The sequence below is a fragment of the Capra hircus genome, chromosome 7 (genome assembly GCF_001704415.2).
Source record: "Capra hircus breed San Clemente chromosome 7, ASM170441v1, whole genome shotgun sequence".
Classification (NCBI taxonomy): Eukaryota; Metazoa; Chordata; class Mammalia; order Artiodactyla; family Bovidae; genus Capra; species Capra hircus.
Genome location: NC_030814.1, coordinates 93269624 through 93291199, shown reverse-complemented (window position 1 = coordinate 93291199; position 21576 = coordinate 93269624). Strand labels below are relative to the sequence as shown.

General features: G+C 51.6%; 1 protein-coding gene across 1 annotated transcript in view; it reads right to left on the bottom strand.

Annotated features, from left to right (window-relative positions):
- MYO1F (myosin IF) overlaps positions 1-21576 on the bottom strand; it is a 36122-nt gene that overhangs the window by 13418 nt on the left and 1128 nt on the right. The window contains exons 2-16 of the mRNA XM_018050949.1: positions 12646-12783; positions 12092-12181; positions 11911-12005; positions 11454-11541; positions 11243-11332; positions 9112-9243; positions 8815-8949; positions 8420-8552; positions 8019-8215; positions 6265-6345; positions 6099-6185; positions 5031-5117; positions 4399-4566; positions 3597-3682; positions 977-1058 (exon numbers count right to left, since the gene is read on the bottom strand). Coding sequence (XP_017906438.1) covers positions 977-1058; positions 3597-3682; positions 4399-4566; positions 5031-5117; positions 6099-6185; positions 6265-6345; positions 8019-8215; positions 8420-8552; positions 8815-8949; positions 9112-9243; positions 11243-11332; positions 11454-11541; positions 11911-12005; positions 12092-12181; positions 12646-12783 — 1689 coding nt within the window. The remainder of the gene's footprint in view (positions 1-976; positions 1059-3596; positions 3683-4398; positions 4567-5030; positions 5118-6098; positions 6186-6264; positions 6346-8018; positions 8216-8419; positions 8553-8814; positions 8950-9111; positions 9244-11242; positions 11333-11453; positions 11542-11910; positions 12006-12091; positions 12182-12645; positions 12784-21576) is intronic.

The window sequence follows — 21576 nt, the reverse complement described above, 5'->3', positions numbered from 1 at the left end:
GGGACTAATCTCCTGTCTGTAAAGTGTCTCGTGTTTGCTGTCAGCACTGAGAAGTGCCCAATATACTGTTATTAAAATATTATTATGATGGTACACCCATGTTCATAAAAGCACTCTTCACAATAGCCAAAAGGCAAAAACAGCCCAAGTGTCCATCAGTGGAGGAATGGATAAGAAAATATCCATTATATCCATGGTATATTATTCAGCCTTAAAAAGGGAGGAAATTCTGACACATGCATGAACCTTGAAGATATTATGCTCAGTGAAACAAACCGGCCACATGAGTGTCCAATTCCACTTATAGGAAGTCCCCAGAAGAGTTATACCCATAGAGACAGAAAGCAGGATGGCAAGTGCCAGGGGCTGGGGAAGAGGATGGGGAGTTAGCGATTAATGGGGACAAAGTTTCAGTTTGGGAAGGGGAGAAAGTTCTGGAGATCGATGGTGGGGATGTTTGCACAACAATGTGAATGTCCTTCATGCCGCTGAGATGTACACTTAAAAATGGTTAAGGCTGAGATGGTAAAGAATCCTGACAATGTAGGAGGTGTGTGTTCAATCCCTGGGTCAGGAAGATCGCCTGAAGAAGGGAATGGTGACCCACTCCAGTATTCTTGCCTGGAGAAGAACCCCATGGACAGGGGAGCCTGGCTGGTGACAGTCCATGGGATCCCAAAGAATTGAACACAACTGAGCGACTAACCCTTTCACTTTATGTATATTTTACCATAATGAAGAAGAAAGTGACGAATGACCAAAAGACCAAAAAAAAAAAAAATCGTTAGGATGATGGCTCATGTCTGGATTTAGCGGCTTAGGGGGACATTAAGGGAACTGGTCCAAGCTCCCCAGCCGCAGCACTGGAAGAAGCCCTTGTTGAATAGAAGATGCCAGAGGGAGGGGCAGAGGCTTTGTGATGGGGAGAGACGGACATAGGAACGACAGAACTGGACCTTTCCCTCCCCGTGCCCACCTTGATCTTGGAACCGGCGGTGCTGGGGCGGCCCTTCTTTTCCACATCCAGCTTCTCGGGAAAAAGCATCCGGAGGAAGGCCCTGGGAGGGGGAAGAGACGGAGTTTGGAGGTGCAGGTGAACCTTGGGTGCCCTCCTGGAGGTGGGGCTGTTGAGGTGTCCCAGAGATCATGCTGTACGCGTGTGGTTCTCCCTGAAGGTTGGTGGGTGTGATGATGAGAACCAGAGGGTGGGTTTCATCCTCTTGGTTCCTTGATTTATTTGTACTGTTACTTTTTCCTCCGTGACTGTCCATGACTTGGGTAGCAAGTAAAAGGAAACAGTTCGACTTAACTGATGTGGCATCTCTGGCATCACAGGTAAGTCCCCTTGGAGGAACCGTCTTACAGGCAGAGGCTTGCACACGCTTGCAGGGAAATACAGACAAGGACCTTGCTGCTGCAGCCCCATGGGTGATAGCCACAGATGGGCACAACCTCAGTGTCCATCAATAGGGGATTGGTTAAATTCACTTTGGTGAACCTGAGCAGGACCCTTGAGGGGAACTTCCCAAAGACAGACAATTTCTCCTCCTTCCCATATCCCCTGCCTATTTTCTGTTGGAAAGCTTTAGCCTCCTAGGCCTTCTCTAAAATCCGAAGGCAAATTTAATCAGAAAGGTGAGAAAATACAGAAACAAAGGAACGCAGTCAAGCAGGACAAAATAATGATAGTTTAGCTGTAAAAGAAAGTTAAGGACTTTCAATTCTTCCTCAGTGGGTGTAGAGGGCTTCCTTGGTGGCTCATTGGTAAAGAATCCTCCTGCCAAAGCAGGAGATGAGGGTTCAAGGGTTCAATCTCTGGAATGGGAAGATTCCCTGGAGAGAAAAAAATGACAACCCACTCCAATATTCTTGCCTGGGAAATCCCATGGACAAAGGAGGCTCAGGGGTTACAGTTCCATGGGGTTGCAAAGAGTTGGACACGACTTGGCGACTAACAACAAAGGGCTATAGATAATATCCTGAGCCATATCCTTAAGCTGTTTTGCAGATACTAAAACCCCTGCCAGGTAGGAGTTAAATAAATTCTGACCACCAGCGTGTAGACCCCAGACCAGCTGGAACCAGGCTGATGATTAAGATTCCTAAAACATCACCCTGTTACCTCACCATCAACTGATCAGAAAATTGTGAAAGGATCACACCCTGTGACCCTTTCTCTCACACTATCTGTAAAGATCCTTCCCTGAAAGCCCTCGGGGAGTTTGGGGTCTTTTGAGTAGAGCTACCTGTTCTTGCTTGGACCTGCAATTAATGCTGTACTTTCCATCGCCGCCTCCTAGCGTTGGGAGGTTGACTTTGCAGGGAGCCGGGTGGGCAGGCCTGAGTTTGGTTTGGCAACATTGTTATGATCATTGTTACATTCCCCTTTGATGAGATCTTCTCCCAGCGCTATAATCTAGAATGAGTGGACTGCTTAGTAGATGCAGACTATGTCTTTGCACACATGCGTGCTCAGTCATGTCCAACTCTTTGCGACCCTATGGACCAGGCTCCTCTGTCCATGGGATTCTCCAGGCAAGAATACTGGAGTGGGTTGCCATTTCCTCCTTCAGGGGATCTTCTCCCCCCAGACCCAGGGATCGAACCCCTGCGTCTCCTGCATTGCAGGCGAGTTCCTTTACTGCTGGTGCCACTAGGGAAGCCCACACAAGTGATAGGAATGGGGATTTGACCGCAGTTTTGCATGAGGGATCTTTGAGGGTAATGCACATGTTTCAAATTGGATTGTGGTGACGGCTGTACAGTTCTGTATATTTATTAAAAATCATTTATAAAAATGGATGCATTTAATGGTAGGCAATTTATATCTGAATCGGGCCATTTAAAAATAAGTATATGTGTAGATTCAGTTTTATTGCATGTGGAATAATATTGGACAGTGTTGCTCTAAATCAGTGGTTCCTAAACTCGAATGTGCACGTGGCTCCTGGGATCTTGTTAAAATGCAGACTCTGAGTCATTCAGTTTACTGTGGAGCCTGAGATTCTCTTTGTATCAGAAGATGCTCATGTCACCATTCTAGAAACCACAATATCAGCACTTTACCAACCACTGTCTTAGAACATTCACCGTGTGCTATATTCCATTTGCTTTCAAATTGTGGTGCTGGAGAAGTCTCCTGGGAGTTCCTTGGACTGCAAGGAGATAAACCAGTCAATCCTAAAGAAAATCAACCCTAAGCATTCACTAGAAGGACTGATCCTGAAGCTGAAGCTCTAATACTTCGGCCACTTGATGCAAAGAGCTGACTCATTGGAAGATACCCTGATGCTGGGAAAGATTGAGGGCAGGAGAAGGGGGTGGCAGAGGATGAGATGGGTGGATAGCACCGACTCAATGGATGTGGATTTGAACAAACTCCAGAAGACAGTGAATAACAGCCTGGCATGCTGCAGTTCATGGGGTCATGAAGAATCGGAAGTGACTGAGCCACTGAACAACAAAATTCACTAGAAACAGCTGCCCCCACAAACTCTATGGAGTGATGGGGGCTCTGGGGAAGGTGAGGTGGTCCCTGGGCCTCCCCTATCCCCACGGGGAGTTGCCCAGAGACCTCCACGCCTGAGACCACTCACTGATCACTGGTCTGCATCAACTCTATGAGGTCAGAGAAGAGGACATCACGGTTCCTCTCGCAGAAGCCGCTGACGTCATAGGAGACCTGGAGGAAGGTGGCATGGGGGGTAGTGAGAATCTGAAGTGAGGGATGGGGGGGGTCCCATGGGGGCCCGCTCTGGGGTGAGATGACTGGGCAGTATCTATGGTTCATATTAGGCAGTCGGGAGCAGCATGGGCCTGGCTTGGAGGGGAGCCTGGAGGTCTCATGCTCAAGGTGAGATTGGAGGGTTAGGACTGTAGTATGGGTCAGAGGGGAGAGAAGATGGAGGGTTACAGTCCAGACTCGGGGAGGGAGCTGCAGGCTGGATCAGAGGAAGGAGGAGGTGACAGTAGTAGCCCAGCTTGGGGAGTGAGGGGCTGTAATCTGGGTAGGGGGGAACAGTCCCTGGCTGTCTGCTAATTAATTTGGAATCAAAAGGTCACATTGAGCCTCTGTGTTCTGGTCCATTGGGGGCCTGGGGGATTGTGTCAGGAGGGTTATAGCACTGGCTGGAGTTTGGTGGGTGGGTGGGTGGGAGGGAGGTTCAGCCTGGCTTGTAGACTGGGTCTGCCATCCAAGGTGCAGGCTCCCTGTAGTTCTGGTCGGGCTACTCTCAGGATGAGGAGCACGGAGCCCCAGCCCACTTTAGGAATGGTGGGCTGCAGCACAGTCAGGGAACCACTGGGGCTGTTTACCGCCCATGATAAGGTCAAAGAGAGAGTGTGCAGTCTAGTAAACTGGGGAGGGGCGGGGTCCGAGGGACGGGGGGCGGGGCGCACCTTGCCCGCGTAGTGGTGGATGACGAAGCCAGCGCTCCAGCTGTTGAAGTGCTCATGGTTGCCCACGGCTGCCTGCAACTTCTGCAGCAGCGTCTGGTCGGCGCCGCCGCCCGTGGCGTGCATGGTGGCGCATACGTCGTCCAGGACGCTCATGATGCCTGGGGGATTCTGTGAGGTGAGGAGGTGGGGAAGGGCTCAGCACGGACTGGCCCCAAAGCCTTGCCGCTCCTAGGAGGGAGCGGAAGTGATGGGAAGCTCCGATGTGTGGGGATGCTGTGGAAGCTCTCTGGTACAGGATGGGGTGGGGAACCCCATAAGGGATCCGTGCCTCTATCCTTTCCCCAGATGGAGATGAAAGGGGACCTGTCAACTTTGACCCCTCTCCCCCGCAGCCTGCCTTGGGGGCGATGTTTGTGGAGTGAATAAGTGACAGGTGAGCAGAGTGAATGGACGTGGTGGCTGATGGGTCTCCATCTGCCTAAGGGGGAGCGTGGGTTAGAAGGGTCTATAGGGGCCCAGAACCTCCAGGGTTCTCCCAGCTCTTCCAAGCCCAGCTCAGGGGCACAGTGATTTCCCAAGCCCAGTTCTGACTGGGGCCCAGTGGGAACCCCCAAATCTGGCTCAGCCCTCACCAGCTTGTTTTCGATGAGGTCACAGACGATTTTGTTGTTGAAGTACTGGATGGGGGTCCAGCGGATACCCTCCTGTACGTACTCCTCCTGGGGATGGCAAAGGGGGCAGGGATGGGACCGGGCATCTGGGCAAAGATGTGAGTGTTTCTAGAATGTTAGCTTCACAAGCATGGGTGGAGGAAGTGTGACAGATGTCCCTCCCATAACTTGTCCTTCCAGTCTCATCACTTAGGACGGTCTCCGATAACAAATCTCATTTCCTGGAGGTCAGACCTTCCCCCTGGGGTCCCAGAATTGAGCCCCAGTTGCCTGAAGTGTGATCTTTTCATGAATACATCCCATTTGGCTCTTAAAAAAAGAATCCCTTTCAGAGCCTGAAAGCCAGCCGGTGGTTAAGACTCTGCTCTTCCACTGCAGGGCATATGGGTTCAATCCCCAGTGGGAGTCTAAGATCTCACATGCAGTGTCGGGTAGCCAAAAATAAATAAATAATTTTAAAAATCCCTTTGTCGCGTCTTCAATCATCTCCTGGTATTTGCCCTGAATCCTAGTCTCAGGCTCTGCCTCTGCAGGATGGGTAGAATGAAAATGGCAGGATTTTGTCCATCCCATTCATGGGGGTCTTCTCAGCACTGCAAACAGTGCCTGCTACACAGCAGGTGCTGCTCAGTCGTGTCCGACTCTTTGCAACCCCATGGACTGTAGCCCGCCAGGCTTCTCTGTCCATGGGATTCTCCAGGCAAGAATACTGGAGTGGGGAGTCATGCTCTCCTCCAGGGGATCTTCCTGACCCTGGCATCAAACCCATGTCTCCTGTACTGGCAGGCAATTTCTTTACCGTCTGAGCCACCAGGAAGCCCACTGAAGGTTTGAACAAAGAGGCAATGCTCCCGCCCTCATCAGAGCCTTAGAGGTAGAAAACCTCCTGTGAAGAAGGAGCTTGGACATGTCAGTAGAAGGATGTGCCCATGTGGGGCTGGGGTGTCCCTGGTTGCTTGGCAACCTTCATGGTCCCACACCTCCTCCCCAGTGACCCCTGGCCCTGGCCAGTTGTCTTCCCCTGCCCACCTGTTCAGCCTTCAGAGTGAGTTCAATAAAGATCTGCTGCAGTTTCTCGTTTACAAAGTTGATGCAGAACTGCTCAAAGCCGTTTTTCTGCCAAGGGAGGAAAAGCATGCCTCACTCAGTGGGCTGATGCTGGAGGCCCCCCTCCCACTGGGCCAGAGGGTCATACCTGGAATATCTCAAAGCCGTAGATGTCAAGCACACCGATACTGTACTCCTCCTGGGGCTTCTGCATGGCACGGTTGATGGCCTGTGATGCACAGGGACACTAGGTGAGTGGCTACACAGGCCTGCCACTCTCTTGAAATGCTCTTGTCCCCTCCCACCAGTGTGTCTCCAGCCTTCCCCATCGCTGTGCCTACCCTCAACCCTGTTCATCATTCCTACAAGAAACCGGGTGTTAGAACATTAGGGTTCCTGCCTTGGGAGCTGGCTCTGCCCCTTAACCACTTTGCACCTCTATTTGCTCATCTTTAAAATGGGTTCACAGTAGCATCTCTCTTAGAGGGCTTTTTCTTAAGAATTAAATAAATCAGTGCATGAAGAACAGAACCATAGCTGGCATGCATTAATTGCTATGGAGTGTTGGCTACTACAGTCACAATCCTTTTTTCTTTTTTTGATAGGAAAGTGGGATTTATTGATGTGCATGAGTAAAGAGTGGACTTCCCAGGTGGTACTAGAATCTGTCTATCAGTGCAAGAGACAGGTTTGATCCCTGTGTTGGGAAGACCTCCTGGAGGAGTAACTGGCAACTCACTCCAGTATTCTTGCCTGGAGAATCCTGTGAACAGAGGAGCCTGGTGGGCTACAGTCCATAGCGTTGCAAAGAGTCAGGCATGACTGAGGCGACTTAGCACGCCCGAGTCAGGAGGGGACAGTGCCCAGGCTCTCATGAGCACAGGGCCCACCATTTGTCCAGGGGGCAGTGATTAGGGCTGTATTTGATCCCACAGCCATCTGGAATGAGCCGCTTTTCTGCCACCATGTTTCCAAATTCATCCGCATTAAACTTAGTAAATCCTCACTTCTAGGCGATACGGATCTTCTGGCAGCCAGGGAACTTGAACTTGGCCCTGTGGAGGGCCTCAGACATATGCTCCTTATTCTGCAGCTTGGTGTGGATGGGCATCATGACCTGGCCACTGGGCCCTGGGGCTGTCCAAAGCACCTCACACAGCTGTCTAGAGCCTAGACTGGGGGGCAGCATGCCCATCATGAATGTCCCCTGGAAAGGACTGTCTCCAAGATCCCTTAGGCAACAGGCCACCTACTCTACCAAGGAGGCTGCTGTTTGCAATTATTGCACGTTTAGTCACCATTCTTGACCTTGACACATCCTGTTCTCATCTACCATCACCTGGTCCATCACTTTGTCCTTCTGACAGCCGTGCTCATGGCTCTCTCTAAGGCACCCACCCCTCTCCATTTCAGCAGCCCCCATCTTGATCCAGGCCTGGAAATTTCCAGCAGCCCCTCCTGCTTGGGCTCCATGTAACAGCCAAAGTGAAAGTGAAAGTATTAGTCGCTCAGTTGTGTCCATCTCTTTGTGGCCCCATAGACTGTAGCCCATCAGGCTCCTCTGTCCATGGGATTCTCTAGGCAAGAATACTGGAGTGTGTTGCCATTCCCTTCTCCAGGGGATCTTTCCTACCCAGGGATCGAACCCAAATCTCATTCCTTTGCAGGCAGATTCTTTACTGTCTGAGCCACTAGGGAAGCCTACCGATCAGTTTTTAAGGAAGACCTTAAATCTCCCATCACATCATCTCCTGCCCTGTGTGTTACCTCCCAAAGCTGGGCATTAGCAAGGTCAGGACACTCAGAACGCTCCCCCTCCCTCTCTTGGCTGGTCCAAGCCCTGGGCCTGGTGCTGCCCCAGAGCCCCTCTCCCCCTGCCCCTGTCCTCAGAGCCTCACTTGCCTCCACGAGGAAGTCAAAGAGACGGGAGTAGAGCCCCTTGGCCAGAGCATCGCGTGTGTAGGCTGCCTGCTCCACGTTCAGGGTCACGTCGATGGACTCGCTGCGCCCGCCCCAGCGGCTGTCCATCTTGCGGCTGGTCAGTTTCTCCTGCAGCCGCCCGCTGTCAATGCCCAGGAGGTAGGCGGGGAAGGCCAGGACTGCCAGGTGGTGGGGTGGGGAGAAAGGGAGCAGCCGGTCGGGTTCTTGGGCCTCACACGGAGGCTCCCGTCTCTCCCCATTTTTGCCCGGTGACATCGATCTTGTCCGCTTAGGTCCTCAGCTTCTGGGGGCCACAACTGGGAGGAAGCAGTTCACACACACACACACGCCTCCACCACACCCTCCGCAGCACCCACACTCACGGTCTGCGCTCTCCACCCGGGCATAATTCCCGTCTTCGCAGAAGCTGATGTTTCCCAAATGCAAGATGCCCGCCACGAGCTGCAGGACCAGCTCTTGGACGTTGGCCGGGATCCCGATGACTTGCATGGCGCTCTGTAGGCACATGGGGCACAGAGCCTGTGGTGCAAAGCTCGACCTCCAGCCATCCCGCGGATTAGGCTTCAGTGACCACAACACAAATATTCGGGGCGGGGGGGTGGGGGCAGGGGGACGGTCAGGACACCTGGACCCCTCTCCTGGCTCTTTTTTTTTTTGCTGTGTGACCTTGGGCAAGTCCCTGTCCCTTTCCAGGCCTTGGTTTCCCAATTTGTAACACAAGAAGGTTTCCTGGGGCTGAAGTGGCAGCAGTGCTCACCAGAGTCTCACTGAAGTCGCTCCGGTCATCGGTGCCGTCCACCTTGTAGGTGTCTGACTGGTTGAGGTAGTAGTAGTAGTCAGGAGTCATGAGCCCTAGGTTCTGCCGCTGCTCCTGAGAGGCCCCTTCCAGCAGCTGGAGGGTGGGTGAAGCTCATTCACATGGTGGTGGACGGGCGCAGCCCTCGTAATCCCCGGGTCCTTGCCATCACGGGCTCCCAAACACCGACCCTCCCATGGTATCCCCCCTGGGCTCCAGTGAGGCTCCCTCCCAGCCCCATGGCCACCTTCCTTGCACCTGATAGTAGATGTGGAAATTCCTCTCGTTTTCATTCTGCATGACCACGCGGGATTTCTCCAGCAGGAAGTTGGAGATCTTGCCCCCATCCGGCTCCCCACCTCGGCTGAACTGGATCTCAAAGTACTTGCCCTGAACCCAAGAAAGCCACATCAGTCCCCGCCCAGGGGCCCAGGGCTGCAGGTGAGGAAGGACGGGGGATGGGTCTTATGAGCCTTCTTCCCCAAGTGACCTCAAGTAGCTCTTCTCTCCCCAACTTCCACTTATTGTTCTTCTCACCAGCTCCTTCCCTCCAGTCTTTGCCTAAAATGGGTCCTGGGCCAGGAATACCTTTTCCTCCCTCCCTGATGATTCAAGCCCTAACCTGGGGCCTCTAGCCCTGTTGCCATTCCCTTCTGCAGGGAATCTTCCCAACCCAAGAATCGAACCCGAGTCTCCTGCATTGCAGGTGGATTCTTTACCGTCTGAGCCAAAACTATATAAAATAAGGGGCTTCCTAGGTAGCACCAGTGGTAAAGAATCTGCCTGCCAATGCAGGAGACATAGGTACCTCGGGTTCGACCCCTGGTCCGATCCAGGGGATTGGAAAGATCCCCTGGAGAAGGAAGTGGCAACCCACTCCAGTATTCTTGCCTGGGAAATCCCACGGACAGAGGAGCCTGGCAAGCTACAGTCCATGGGGTTGCAAAAGAGCTAGACACCACTGAGCACAACAGCAGCAATAGAATAAAATAAAATAAAATAGAATTACATGTTCTTGTGGTTCATCCATGTTTTGCTGTATATTAGTAGTCCGAAAACACAGACTGTGTGTTTCTATTTATATGAAATTCTAAAACTGCTGAAACTAATCTATGGTGCAAAAAAAAAAAAAAAAAAAAAATTAGAGTGACTTCTTCTTGGGTAAGGTAGAAGTAGAGGTTGACTAGAAAGAGACAAGAGGAGACTTTCTGCAGAGATGGTGATATTCTGTATACCGATAGGAGTGTTGGTTGCATGGGCGTATGCACTCATCTAAATTAATGAATAGTCCCCTTTAGATTTACATAATTTGCTGTATGCAAACTTAACTTTAAAAGAAATGAAAGAGAGCTGCAAATTTATATTGGACTGATTAATCGTCTGCATGCTTAAGTGTCTGAAGGAAAGGTATGATGTTATAGTTTACAGTGCATAAAAAAAGTGGATTGATGTACATATGATTAAGCAAGAATAGTAAAATATTAATGGTAGAATCTAGGAGATGAGCATACAAGTGTTTACTGTAGTGTTTAGCTTTTCCAGGTATATGAAAAATTTTAAAATAAAATGTTGGAGAAAATACTTCAAATATAATTATATGAAAATATATTAGAAAATAAAATATAATTAATATTATAGATACTAATATCCAGGGGGAAAAAATCTCATTAGTGTCAGAATTCATTAAGCCATTTCCATGTTCAAGCATTTACTGAAATTATTGAAGTCTATGAAAGTGAAAGTGTTAGTCACTCAGTCATGTCCAACTCTTTGTGACCCCACAGACTGTAGCTCACTAGGCTCCTCTGTCCATGGGATTCTCTAGGCAAGAATACTGGAGTGGGTTGCCATTCCCTCCTCCAGGGAATCTTTCCAATTCAGGGATCAAACTTGGATTTCCTGAAGTGCAGGGAGTTTCTTTACCATCTGAGCCACCACACCATCCCATTCCAACAGAGGAGACCCACAAGGTTACATTTTTTTTTTTTCTTTTGTCCAAGCCACACATCCAAACAGTGACTGAAAATGATGACAAACCCAAATCCATTTACCTATTCTGTCTTTCATTAGGCTCAGCATAGCCCCTGACACAAAGGACTCCAAGAAGCATTTGATGAAAGAAAGAATGAATGAGGGGATAAATGGGACCTGAAATGAAAATAGGAACAGACATAGCCTAGTTGCAGCCAGGGGAGGAGTATTCAAGAATGGTACATGAACATGTCTTCGTCTCCACAGAGCTGCTGATGGGGGACTTTTTTTCCAGAGGGATCATGAACAGGAAGCCAGTCTCCTATTGAGGAGCAGGTATTTCCTGTACTCTTGAGCATATATGTAAAGGAAAGAGGCAGAGACAGAGACAAACACTGTAGAGGCCACAGAGACTCACAAAGCGACTGGAATTATTGTTGCGCACTGTCTTGGCATTGCCAAAGGCTTCCAGCAGTGGGTTTGATTGAAGGATGATATCTTTCACGTGCTGGGGAAAGACACAGGTGGGGGCGGGAAGAGGTCAGACTGTGGTGGGGTGTGGGAGTTTGGAGGTGAGCAGATGAAATTCCATGTGGGGATACCCAGCCCCTCTTCCTGTTTTGCCTTACCTGGACCTTCTCGCCTCCGCCCGACACCTTGGAGATGTAGCCCATGATATATTTGGCCGCCACTGTCTTCCCAGCTCCACTCTCTCCACTGAGGATGCGTGAGGAAAAGGATGATGAGTGACCAGGGGTGGAGGAAGTGCCCTTTCCAGCTGGGGCTCTGATCGTTCATTCATTGACGCCTATTGGGTGCCAAGCAATAGCCCAGGCTGTTGGGGATACCATGGTGAGCAAGATGGATCTAAATCTCCTGACACTTAGATGGAACAGGTGGGCAATAACAGGATGAATGCACAAAATACCTCACGGATCAGAGGGTGAGAGGCTAAGTAGAGTGTGGCTGGGGGTGGAGAGGGACAGCGAGGCTCTGTCTGGATCAGGAATTCCAGTTAAAGCTCCCTGGGGTGGTGATGCTGTTTGAGGGGCCTTGGGGAGGAGGGTCTGGGCTCCCACTCTGTACCTGATAATGACACACTGGTTCTCACAGTCTATAAGCATGTTCCGGTACATATTGTCGGTGAGGGCATAGATGTGCGGGGGATTCTCATACTGGGCCTGGTGGGAGAGAGCAGGGCTCAGCCTCGGTCTCAGGTCGGGGGGGAGGCCTTGGGGCTGTGGCTCCCACCCGGCCCCCGCCTCACCGCGCCCTGGTAGAGGTCGATCTCGCGGTCTGTGAAGTAGGGCATCTGCTTGAAGGGGTTTACGGAGATGAGAACCGAGCCAATGTAGGTCTAGGGTGGAGACGGTTAAGGGCCATGCAGTGTGCTGGCAAGCTGTGTCCCTCAAGGGGCCCTGTCCCCTCCTCCTGCTCCCCTGGGGCCTCCAAGAGCCCTGTGGCTTGGAGGAAGAGATGGAGATACTCCAGGCGTCTTAGGAAAAAACTGAGCCGGATCCAGATTGAAGGGAACAGAGGGTGCTGTGCCTGAGTTACCCCTGAGCAGAGGGAGCCGTGAGAGGCACAGCCACCCCCAACTGGAGCCCTGCTGTTACTCCGCGGTCCCCTTTCGCTAACGCCCTGTGCTCTTGCTGCCCATCCCCACTCTGTTCCTGTGCTCAGGCATGTGTGTCCCTTCCGTGCTACAGCCTCTTTCATCCTCCCCTGCCCTCATCCACCCACCATCCCTCCATCCGCTGGTCAGTCATACTCCTGTCCCTGAGTCCTGCATCTGCCCACCCCGCCCACGGCCCAGGGTACGAAGATGTAGTCATCCATGAAGCGCTTGCGGAGGTTGCTCACGATGGCGTCCTCAGTGATCTGGGGTAGAAGCACCATGTCGTCCACGCCGCTCTGCTTCACATTGTGGCTCTGCCAGTGGAAGCGCTCCTTGCTGCCCTGGGGGTGGGGGCGGTGGGGTGACGGTGAGACCCTGCAGGGGGCGTGGTGGGGGCTGGTGCCTGAGCACTCCTCCCCTTCCCACCTGGCTCACCTACATCATCAGCTGCTGATGCTGTCCCCTTGCCCACCTGCCACCTCCCTCCCTCCTTCCCTATCTCAGGGATGACAAGAGGGAGACAAGGTCTACTCCCAAAAGAGGAGGACAGACAGAATGACAGCTTGGATGTGTCCCTCAGCCCTCTCTCTTTTGGTACCAGCATCCCTCCACTTTGTATCCTGTTGCCATGGAGCAGAGGGTGATGCCTGGTCCAGTGGGGTAGAGTGTGCTTGGGGATCTCGCAACTGTGGGAGGGGAGGAGGGGATCAGGGAAGGCTTGATGGGGGAGCTCACCCACCCTCTCTCTCACATCCCCAGCCCATCTCTCCCTCCGTTGGCCCAGGCTGAGTTCCTGACTTCTCCCTGGCATTTGACCCAAGACGCTTGCTCCTTGGAAGAAAAGCTATGATGAACAGTGTATTAAAAAGCAGAGACATCACTTTGCTGCCAAAGTTCCATATAGTCAAAGCTATGGTTTTTCCAATAGTCACGTATGGATGTGAGAGTTGGACCATAAAGAAGGGTGAGTCCTGAAGAATTGATGCTTTTGAACTGTGGTGCTGGAGAAGACGCTTGAGAATCCTTTGGACAGCAAGGAGATCAAACTAGTCAATCCTAAAAGATATCAACCCTGAATATTCATTGGAAGGACTGATGCTGAAGCTGAAGCTTCAACACTTCGGCCACTTGACGTGAAGAGCTGACTCATTGGAAAAGACTCTGATCTGAGAAAGATTGAAAGCAAAAGGAGAAGGGGCAGCAGAGGATGAGATGGTTGGATGGCATCATCAACTCAGTGGATATGAGTTTGAACAAACTCTGGGGATAGAGAAGGACAGGAAAGCCTGGCGAGCTGCAGTCCATGGGGTCGCAAAGAAATCGGACACGACTGAGCGACTGAACAACAACGTTTTCACCTCCAGATGACCTTCTTCCGCCCACTTGCTTCCTCCTAGCTTGGGGTCCTCCTGGCCCATCCCCCTGAGACTCTCTCAGTCACCACGTGTCTGTGATCTCTGCCTCAGTGCCCTGCTACGGCCTTGGTCCTCAGCTCCCCCAGCCTTCCCACCACCTCTGCCGTGGTCTCCATCCTTAGAGAGCTAGTTCTGGCACATTCCAAGCTCCCACTTTCCCTTTTAATTCTCTCCCTCAGCTTTTCATCAGCTGACACCTTCCGTAGGCCCCAAGGAGGAGACTCAGACACAGGTTCCCCATTTAAACTCCTCCTCCAGGAAGCCTGCCGGGAATGCTCTCTCAGCCCAGCTGAGCTCATCCAGCACCTTAAACACTTCAGCACACTGGCTCTCGCAGGCCCTCTCTGTCTCCGTTCAATACACCCTGTCATGGAGGGATTGGCGCACAGAGTGGTGGTGACCTGGAGCTCTCGTGGCTGGTAACTCATGCTCAGACAAGGTATCCCTCCTGCAGGAATCCCCGCACACGCCCCAGACCTGGAGCTCCTGGAGGACAGGGATCTGGACTGAGTCCTTTCTCAGCCCCTGCAGGGAGCACCTGGCAAGGGACAACGGCAAAGAAAGAAACCCAGCTTCAGAGGAAGCCCCCAAGAGCAAAAAGGCATATGTGATAAGACGCTTCAGTCATGTTCTACTCTTTGCAACTCTATGGACTGTAGCTCACCAGGTGCTCTGTCCATGGGATTCTCCAGACAAGAATATTGAAGTGGGTTCCCATGCCCTCCTCCAGGGGATCTTACTGACCCAGGGATCGAACCCACAGTCCTTATGTCCCTTGTATTGACAGCCAGGTTCTTTACCACTAGCACCACTTGGGAAGCTCAAGAGCAAAGATATTGGGAATCAAAGTCAGGTCTTCAAAGATGACCAGGACTTGCCAGGGGAATGGAGATGGTGTGCTGGGCCCATCTGGGAAGGGATTGAGGCAGAGATCAAGCGGGAGGGTCAGCATGGGCAACTCCAGGGCAGAGATAGATGAGAAGCCAGTCTCTCCCCAGTGCCCGGAGTACTGGGGAGCCATTGAAGGTTCCTGAGCAGGGGAGGTGCTAGCTCAGATTCTGGTCATGCTGACAGTCCCTGAAGTTGGGGGGCGGGAGGGATTCATGGAAGAATATCCAGAGACATGAAATGAGCCTAGTTTTGGGTGTGGGTTAGATCTGGGTTCTGATCCTGGCTGTGTGACTTAACATTGCTCTGAGCCTCAGTGACTTCATCTGTAAAATGGGAGAAGCAGCCTTATCAGCCAGGGTTGATAAGAGAGATTAGCTGCTTCGGGGGAACTAAGTGGGGTAGGGGGAGGGTGCCTCGAAGAGGGACACTTGACAGAATTAACATTCACCAAGCATCTATGACATGCATGATACTGGAGGCAGGTGTTGCCAATTTTTTTAAAAAACTTATTTTGCATTGGGGTATAGCTGATTAACAAACAATGTTGTGATAGTTTTAGGTGAACAGTGAAGGGACTCAGCCATGCAAATTGTCACCTATATCATTGGCAATCATCATAGCTCAGTGTGGTAAAGTCTGGGAAGGAGACTGGGGCCTGAGAGGGATTTGACCCTTGACTAAGGATGCAGCTAATGTGGTTCCAAGGATGTGGGGTTCAAATCTAGGGTCATCTGACAGCAAAGGCCAGGTTTTTGCATCTACTTTCGTGAGCGGCTGGGCTCCAGAGGGCTTTGGGGATGGTATGTGAAAGCTGAGAAGGGTTTTAATCAAGTACAGGGAGAAAAGGTTCATCAGACAGTGAACTGCCAGGGCAAATGCAGAGGTGTGACTGAAGCAGGAAGAGAAAGCAGAGGAGGGATGTTTCGGGGAGGGTAGGGGGAAGGAAGGGGCAGGGCTGGAGCCCCTGAGACTGCTTCTAGCCTGATTATTGAGAGTGAGATTTTCTTTCTTTTTTAAAAAAGAACACTATTTATTATTATTACTGCTATTTAATTTATTTATTGGCTTGTGTCATGCAGATTTGCAACCCTGGTTCCCTGACTAGAGATTTAACCCACGCCCCCTGCACTGAAAGTGCAGTCTTAACCACTGGACCGCCAGGGAAGTCCCAAGTGTGAATTTTTCCGACGGCAATTATGGCCCCATCTCTCTGCCAGTGGCTTCCCATCACTGCCATCCCCATGCAGCCACTCCGCAGAGATTTCTTGAGCACCTAATCTGCACCAGTAACCTAGAGTTCAGGGAGAACTCTTTCAGTTCCTCACTACCTTGCCTCTGAGTCTTTGCAGATGTTGAGCCCTCTGCCCAGAACATCCTTCCTGCCTGGTTAATAATGCCACTCTAGGGACTTTCCTACCAGTCCAGTGGTTAATAACCCACCAACCAATGCGGGGGACACGGATTCAATCCCTGGTCTGGGAAGATCCCACATGCTGCGGAGCAACTCAGCCTATGCGCCACAACTCCTGAGTCTGCTTGCTGCAACTACCGAAGCCTGTGTGCCTAGAGCCTGTGCTTTGCAACAAGAGAAGCCCCCACAATGAGAAGGCCTTCTGTCTCAACTAGTGAGTAGCCCCCGCTCGTGGCAACTGGAGAAAGCCCACAAGCAACAACAAACACCCAGCATAGCCATAAATAGATAAATTAATTAATTGAAGAAAAAGAAAGAAGCATCCAGTGTTTAGAAGCTTACGTTGCTCGTGAGGTTAATGTGTCCTACTTGGGGTGGGGGGGTGGGGCTGTGCCGCTGACTGAGACACACCTGTGTTGAGGTGTGAGCACCTGGCCACTCCAGTGAGAGTTCTCGGGCCAGTGGCCTGAGCACTTCCGTCTTTCCGTGCACATCTTATTCTAAATGACTCTCTCCCGGCCTTGCAGGGGACCGCATTCAATGTTTCTGAAAGATGGAAGTTAGTGTTTTTTTGCTGCATGTGAATTTCATTTCAGTGTTTCAAGGGGGCCTGCTAAGATGTTTGGTACAAGAAGGGGGAGCTGGGTGTGATGGGCTTCCCAGGTGGCTCAGTGGTAAAGAATCTGCCTGTCGGTACAGGAAACGTGGGTTCTCTCCCTGGGTTGGGAAGATCCCCTGGAGAAGGAGATGGCAACTCACTTCAGTATTCTTGCCTGGGAAACCCCATGAACAGAGGAGCCTGATGGGCTACAGTCCATGGGGTCACAAAGAGATGGACAAAACAGCGACTGAGCAATAACGACAACTGGGTGTGATGCTCTGAGAGCCCTGGGATACAGCAGGAAGGGTAGGTGGGGGAGGGCAAGGTTTCGGAAACAGCAGCGTGGAGGGGTTAGCAACCATGCCCACGGCAGAGGCTGAGTTTGGAGGCAGCCAGGACCTGGGGTGGCCGGTTAGGAGAAGCAGGGAGCTGTCAACTGGACCCCCAGCTGCTAAAGAACTTCACGCTCACTGGAGGCTCAGAGGGTCCCCCATGGAGACACCTCAGGGTCAGGAGTCAACTTGGGAGGTCAGGAGGTATAGACAGGGAGAGAGGACTGCTTCTGGACAGTCTGGCCAAGAAGGGGAAGAGGGAAAGAGGCTTTGTGGAGAAGGAGGGGTCAGGGGAGTGTATTTTCTGTTTTTAAAATAAGGAGACCAGCTGGTGTGTTGGTGAGAAGAGCCGATGAAATTTTAAATACAGGGGATGAAGTGGTGTCATTCAGGGGCCTGCTGGGGCTGCCCTTTCCCTGTGTCGGGGTGGGGAGGTTGGGTGGGCGAACTAGAAGTGGATTCTCTCTCTGCAGACCTCAAAGAGTGGGGCGTGGGTGGTAGCTATGGTAACCGGGAACAACAATAGGTAACAAAAGTTCACGCCCCACTGGCACTTATTTTGTGCCAGACTCTGGTCTAAGCTTTTTTCGTGAATTATCTCATTGCATCCTCTGGGCACACATCTGGGTCATTGCTCTGATTAGATCCATTTTGCAAGAGAGAAAACTATGGCCCAAAGAGAGAGGTTAGGTGTCCTCCCTAAGGTCACACAGCAGAAAGGGAAGCCAAGTCTGCGTCGGGAATGGCCAGGGTTGGTGCTATAGGCCAGATGAGGATGTGGAGGAGACACACATGGTCCTGTCCAGGGTTTCCTCTCTGGGGTCATCCTGATCTCCATGCTCTTGGGACCCCCTCGGGCTCAGCTGAGACTCCAGGCCACTTCCTTTCTCTGAGATCAGAGGCCCTGAGGCCGGCTGTGTCTGGCTGGCTCTCCTGGCCTCAAGAACTTGGTTCCTCTTCCTGTCCTTCCCTTCTTTCCCCACCCAGTGGAATGGGCCTTTGCCTCTAGCAGCCTCTCCTTCTGTGTCCAGCCCCAGGAAGCCTGGACTCCAGGATCCAGCTGAGTTCTACACGATCACACAAAAAACCCATGAGTTGTTTGTGGCGAAGAGAGAGGTTTTGCTCAAGAGGTTATAGTGTGAGGGAGGAGAGTCAAGAATTTTGGCAAGGGATGAACTGGGTGTGAGGCCTGGCTTGACACTTGGCTATGGAACCCCAGGGAGGCCACTTCACTTCTCCAAGCCTCAGTTGCCCCATCTGTAGAACAGGTGCCATAATAAATCTCCTCTGTGGGCTTGCTGGGGAAAATAAACAAGCCAGTGCTGAGAAAAGATCCACTGGGTTGCCTCAGGAAATGGCAGCCAGTGTCCCCAAGAGCCTTTAGTGAAAGTGGTCAGTGTTTGATGATATAGAGGAACTGGTCAAGGCACACTTGTTGAATGAATAAATGAATGAAGTATCTTTGTGATAAGACTGCCTCCTATCCTGTGTCATTGGTGTCCATCTCTCTGTGTCCCCCAAGTCTCCGAGGGTCAGGCTGAAGCTGTTTGTTCCTCCCTTGGGGGTGAGGCTGTAACAGAGAGCTTGTGGTCACAGTTGACCACAAGTCAGATATGACTCAACAGGCTGGAGTTCTTGTGAAAGATAGTCAGGGGCGCGAGGTGACTGGGATGGAAGAAGAACATAGTTTCTAACTTCAGCTCTTCAGAGAGGCTTCCCCCCCATCAACTTACAGTAAAGGCATGGGGTTGCAGCTTCCCTGGTGCCAAAGAAGGGAGAACCAAGGGCTGGGGCATTGGAGCCCTGTAGTGAAAACACTTTCTGAACTCTTACTGTGCATGGAGGTCTGTGGGGACCAGGCCTAGACTCTGCTCCTGAGTAGCTCAGAAGCGAGTTGTCCAGGGGAGACTGTGATCCCAATCAGACTGCACAAAGAAGAACTGAAGCAATCCGAGAGGGCTTCCTGTAGGAGGCTGAGGCAATCAGAGCAGGCTTCCTGTAGGAGATAGACCTTGAAACATGAATGTTTCAGATTGTTGTAAGTGGTGGCAGCGCGAGCGATGGGCCAGAAGGCCTTGGATGTGTGTGGCACACCAGCATTCTAGTTGCTTGAATTAAAAACTAGACTATAGGAGTCAGCCCATACCCCCAGGTGGCCTCTCAGTTGGAAGGAGGAGGAAGAGGTTGTTGATCAAGGTGGCTGTTCACAGTGTGACCTTGGGGATCACTGGTTGAAATCCTCTACTATCTTGGGTTGTCCGGCCGCTAGCTGAACCTCCCTGCCTCTGTTTTCTCATTGGGCAAATGGGTATATTGAGGACTATGGGCCTCGTGGGCAGCCGTGCAGATTCAACGAGGCGAAGCTTGTCAAGAGGAAACACTAGCCTCTCTCCCCATTGCCAGTGGCAGCAGCAGCAGCAGCAGCAGCCTTAAGCTGGCCAGTCCCGCAGGCTCGGGACACAGGGCCAGGAGGAAGGTCTGGAGGAGCGGGCTTTTGCAATCTGCTCCAACTGCTCTGGCCTCCCTGCTCCTGGGTGGTGATGAGCAGAGCCCCACACTGGAGAGAACAACGAAACAGCCACTTCCTTCCTTGCCGGGGTCCTGCGTGCTGTGGTTGCCAGCCGGTGGTGAGGTGAAGCTGCTGCAGCAGTGGCTGCTGGAGCCGCCCTCAGCCCCTGGCCCCACCCTGGCCCCCTGATGTGCCCTTGGAGCCTGGGTCCTGCTCTATGGGGCTCTGGGGCCACACCCTGTATCTCTACCCCATGCAAACAACATTCTCACCCCAAATGGCTCTCAGGTCTCCCCCTCCCTTGGGAGGGGTGTCTCAGGCTTCTTCAGCCCTAACCAGAGGCCATTCTCCAACATCAGGGGATCCTTGTCCTTCTAGAATCCTTTTCCTTCACCCTCTCTTGGCCTCCAGCCTTTTCTGTCCATCCCCGTGACTGCTGCCCCTGGATCAAGCAGCCACATTACTGGTCTCCCAGCTTCATATCTGTACTTTCAAAACAACCACCATTATCCTCACGTCATCACCATTATCAGCTGAGGACAACCAATTGCTGCCTTTACCTGCCCCTGAGCTGAAGTCAAACTGAAACTGCTGATAACCTTAATGCCAGCTAATATCAAACAGAAGAACGAAAGATTCCTCCACCTACTTCCTTACCATCACTCACCACCATCAGCACTCATTACCACTGGCATCAACAACCTATAACAACCAGTCACCATCGACAACCACAATCACAAAAGTAGCTGTCAACAACCACATGTAACCTACCACCGCTGAAACAGCAGTTGTTGTCTAGTCACTAAATCGTCACTAGTGGTCACAGACTCTTCTGCGACTCTGTCGACTGTAGCCCGCCAGGCTCCTCTGTAAAAGGGATTTTCCAGGCAAGAATACTGGAGTGGGTTGCTATTTCCTTCTCCAGGGGATCTCCCCGACCCACGGATCAAACGCAGTGTTCTCTGTTGGCAGACAGATTCTTTACCTCTGAGCCACCTAGGAAGTTCAGCATTCAATCACACCCCTTTCCAAACCAACATTGCATCACCACCAGTCCCAAGACAGTCACCCAAATCATCAGTGAATGACCAACAGCAAACGAACATCACCGTCACCACCCAACTTCAAACGTTGGCCAACTGCCATTATTCTAGAGATCTACCCTCCAGGGGAAAACAAGCAGCCACCAGCCATCAATATTCAACACTAGCTGGCACTGAAAGCAGCCATCACGGCCACCACCACACCACCAACATGGGCCAATGGACAGCAACGACCGCCGTCATGAACAATGACATCAACAACCCAGTGCTACAGGAACCAAGAGTGAAGCCACATCCATCCATCACCATGGCTAACTCCCACCATGAGTGTATGGAGCACATTATGTGCTCTGTGCAGCACCTGATGAACATCATTTCACTGAATCTTTCAACACGCTTTCTGGCATCCAGCACTCCTCCAGGAAGATGTCAGCACCTCTAGACAGAGGTATTAATCTCATGGATAAATCCCACTCTTTTTTTTTTTTTTTTAAATTCATGATCCTCTTGAGTGAGTTTCTCCCTTCCCAGACCCAGTTGGCCAAGCAAATCATTGACTCAGCATTTCACATGGTTTCCTTGGGAGGGGTTGCTTTTCTCTCAAATAGCAAATTATTTCCTGTGTTTCTTTGATCAAGGAGTCTTCCTGGCCTGGTTCCGTCTTGGAAGGGCTTCCGTCTCAAGCCCAGAGCTCTAGCTGATGGTTTGCTTGCAGATTAACCAGAGGGGTCCGTGGCCCGTGGTGCCCCATTTATCACTGGCTTTCTGAAATAGGGTGATCTCGCAATCCCTGCCTCCACATTGCGGCAACTGCCAGGAACCCTGCAGTTGTCACTCTTAGCTCTGTGACTGTCCCCAGCCACACGCCCTCATGGACAGGTTGACAAAAAATGAAAGCTGAAGTGGCTTGCAGAGCCATGGAACTTGGGCTG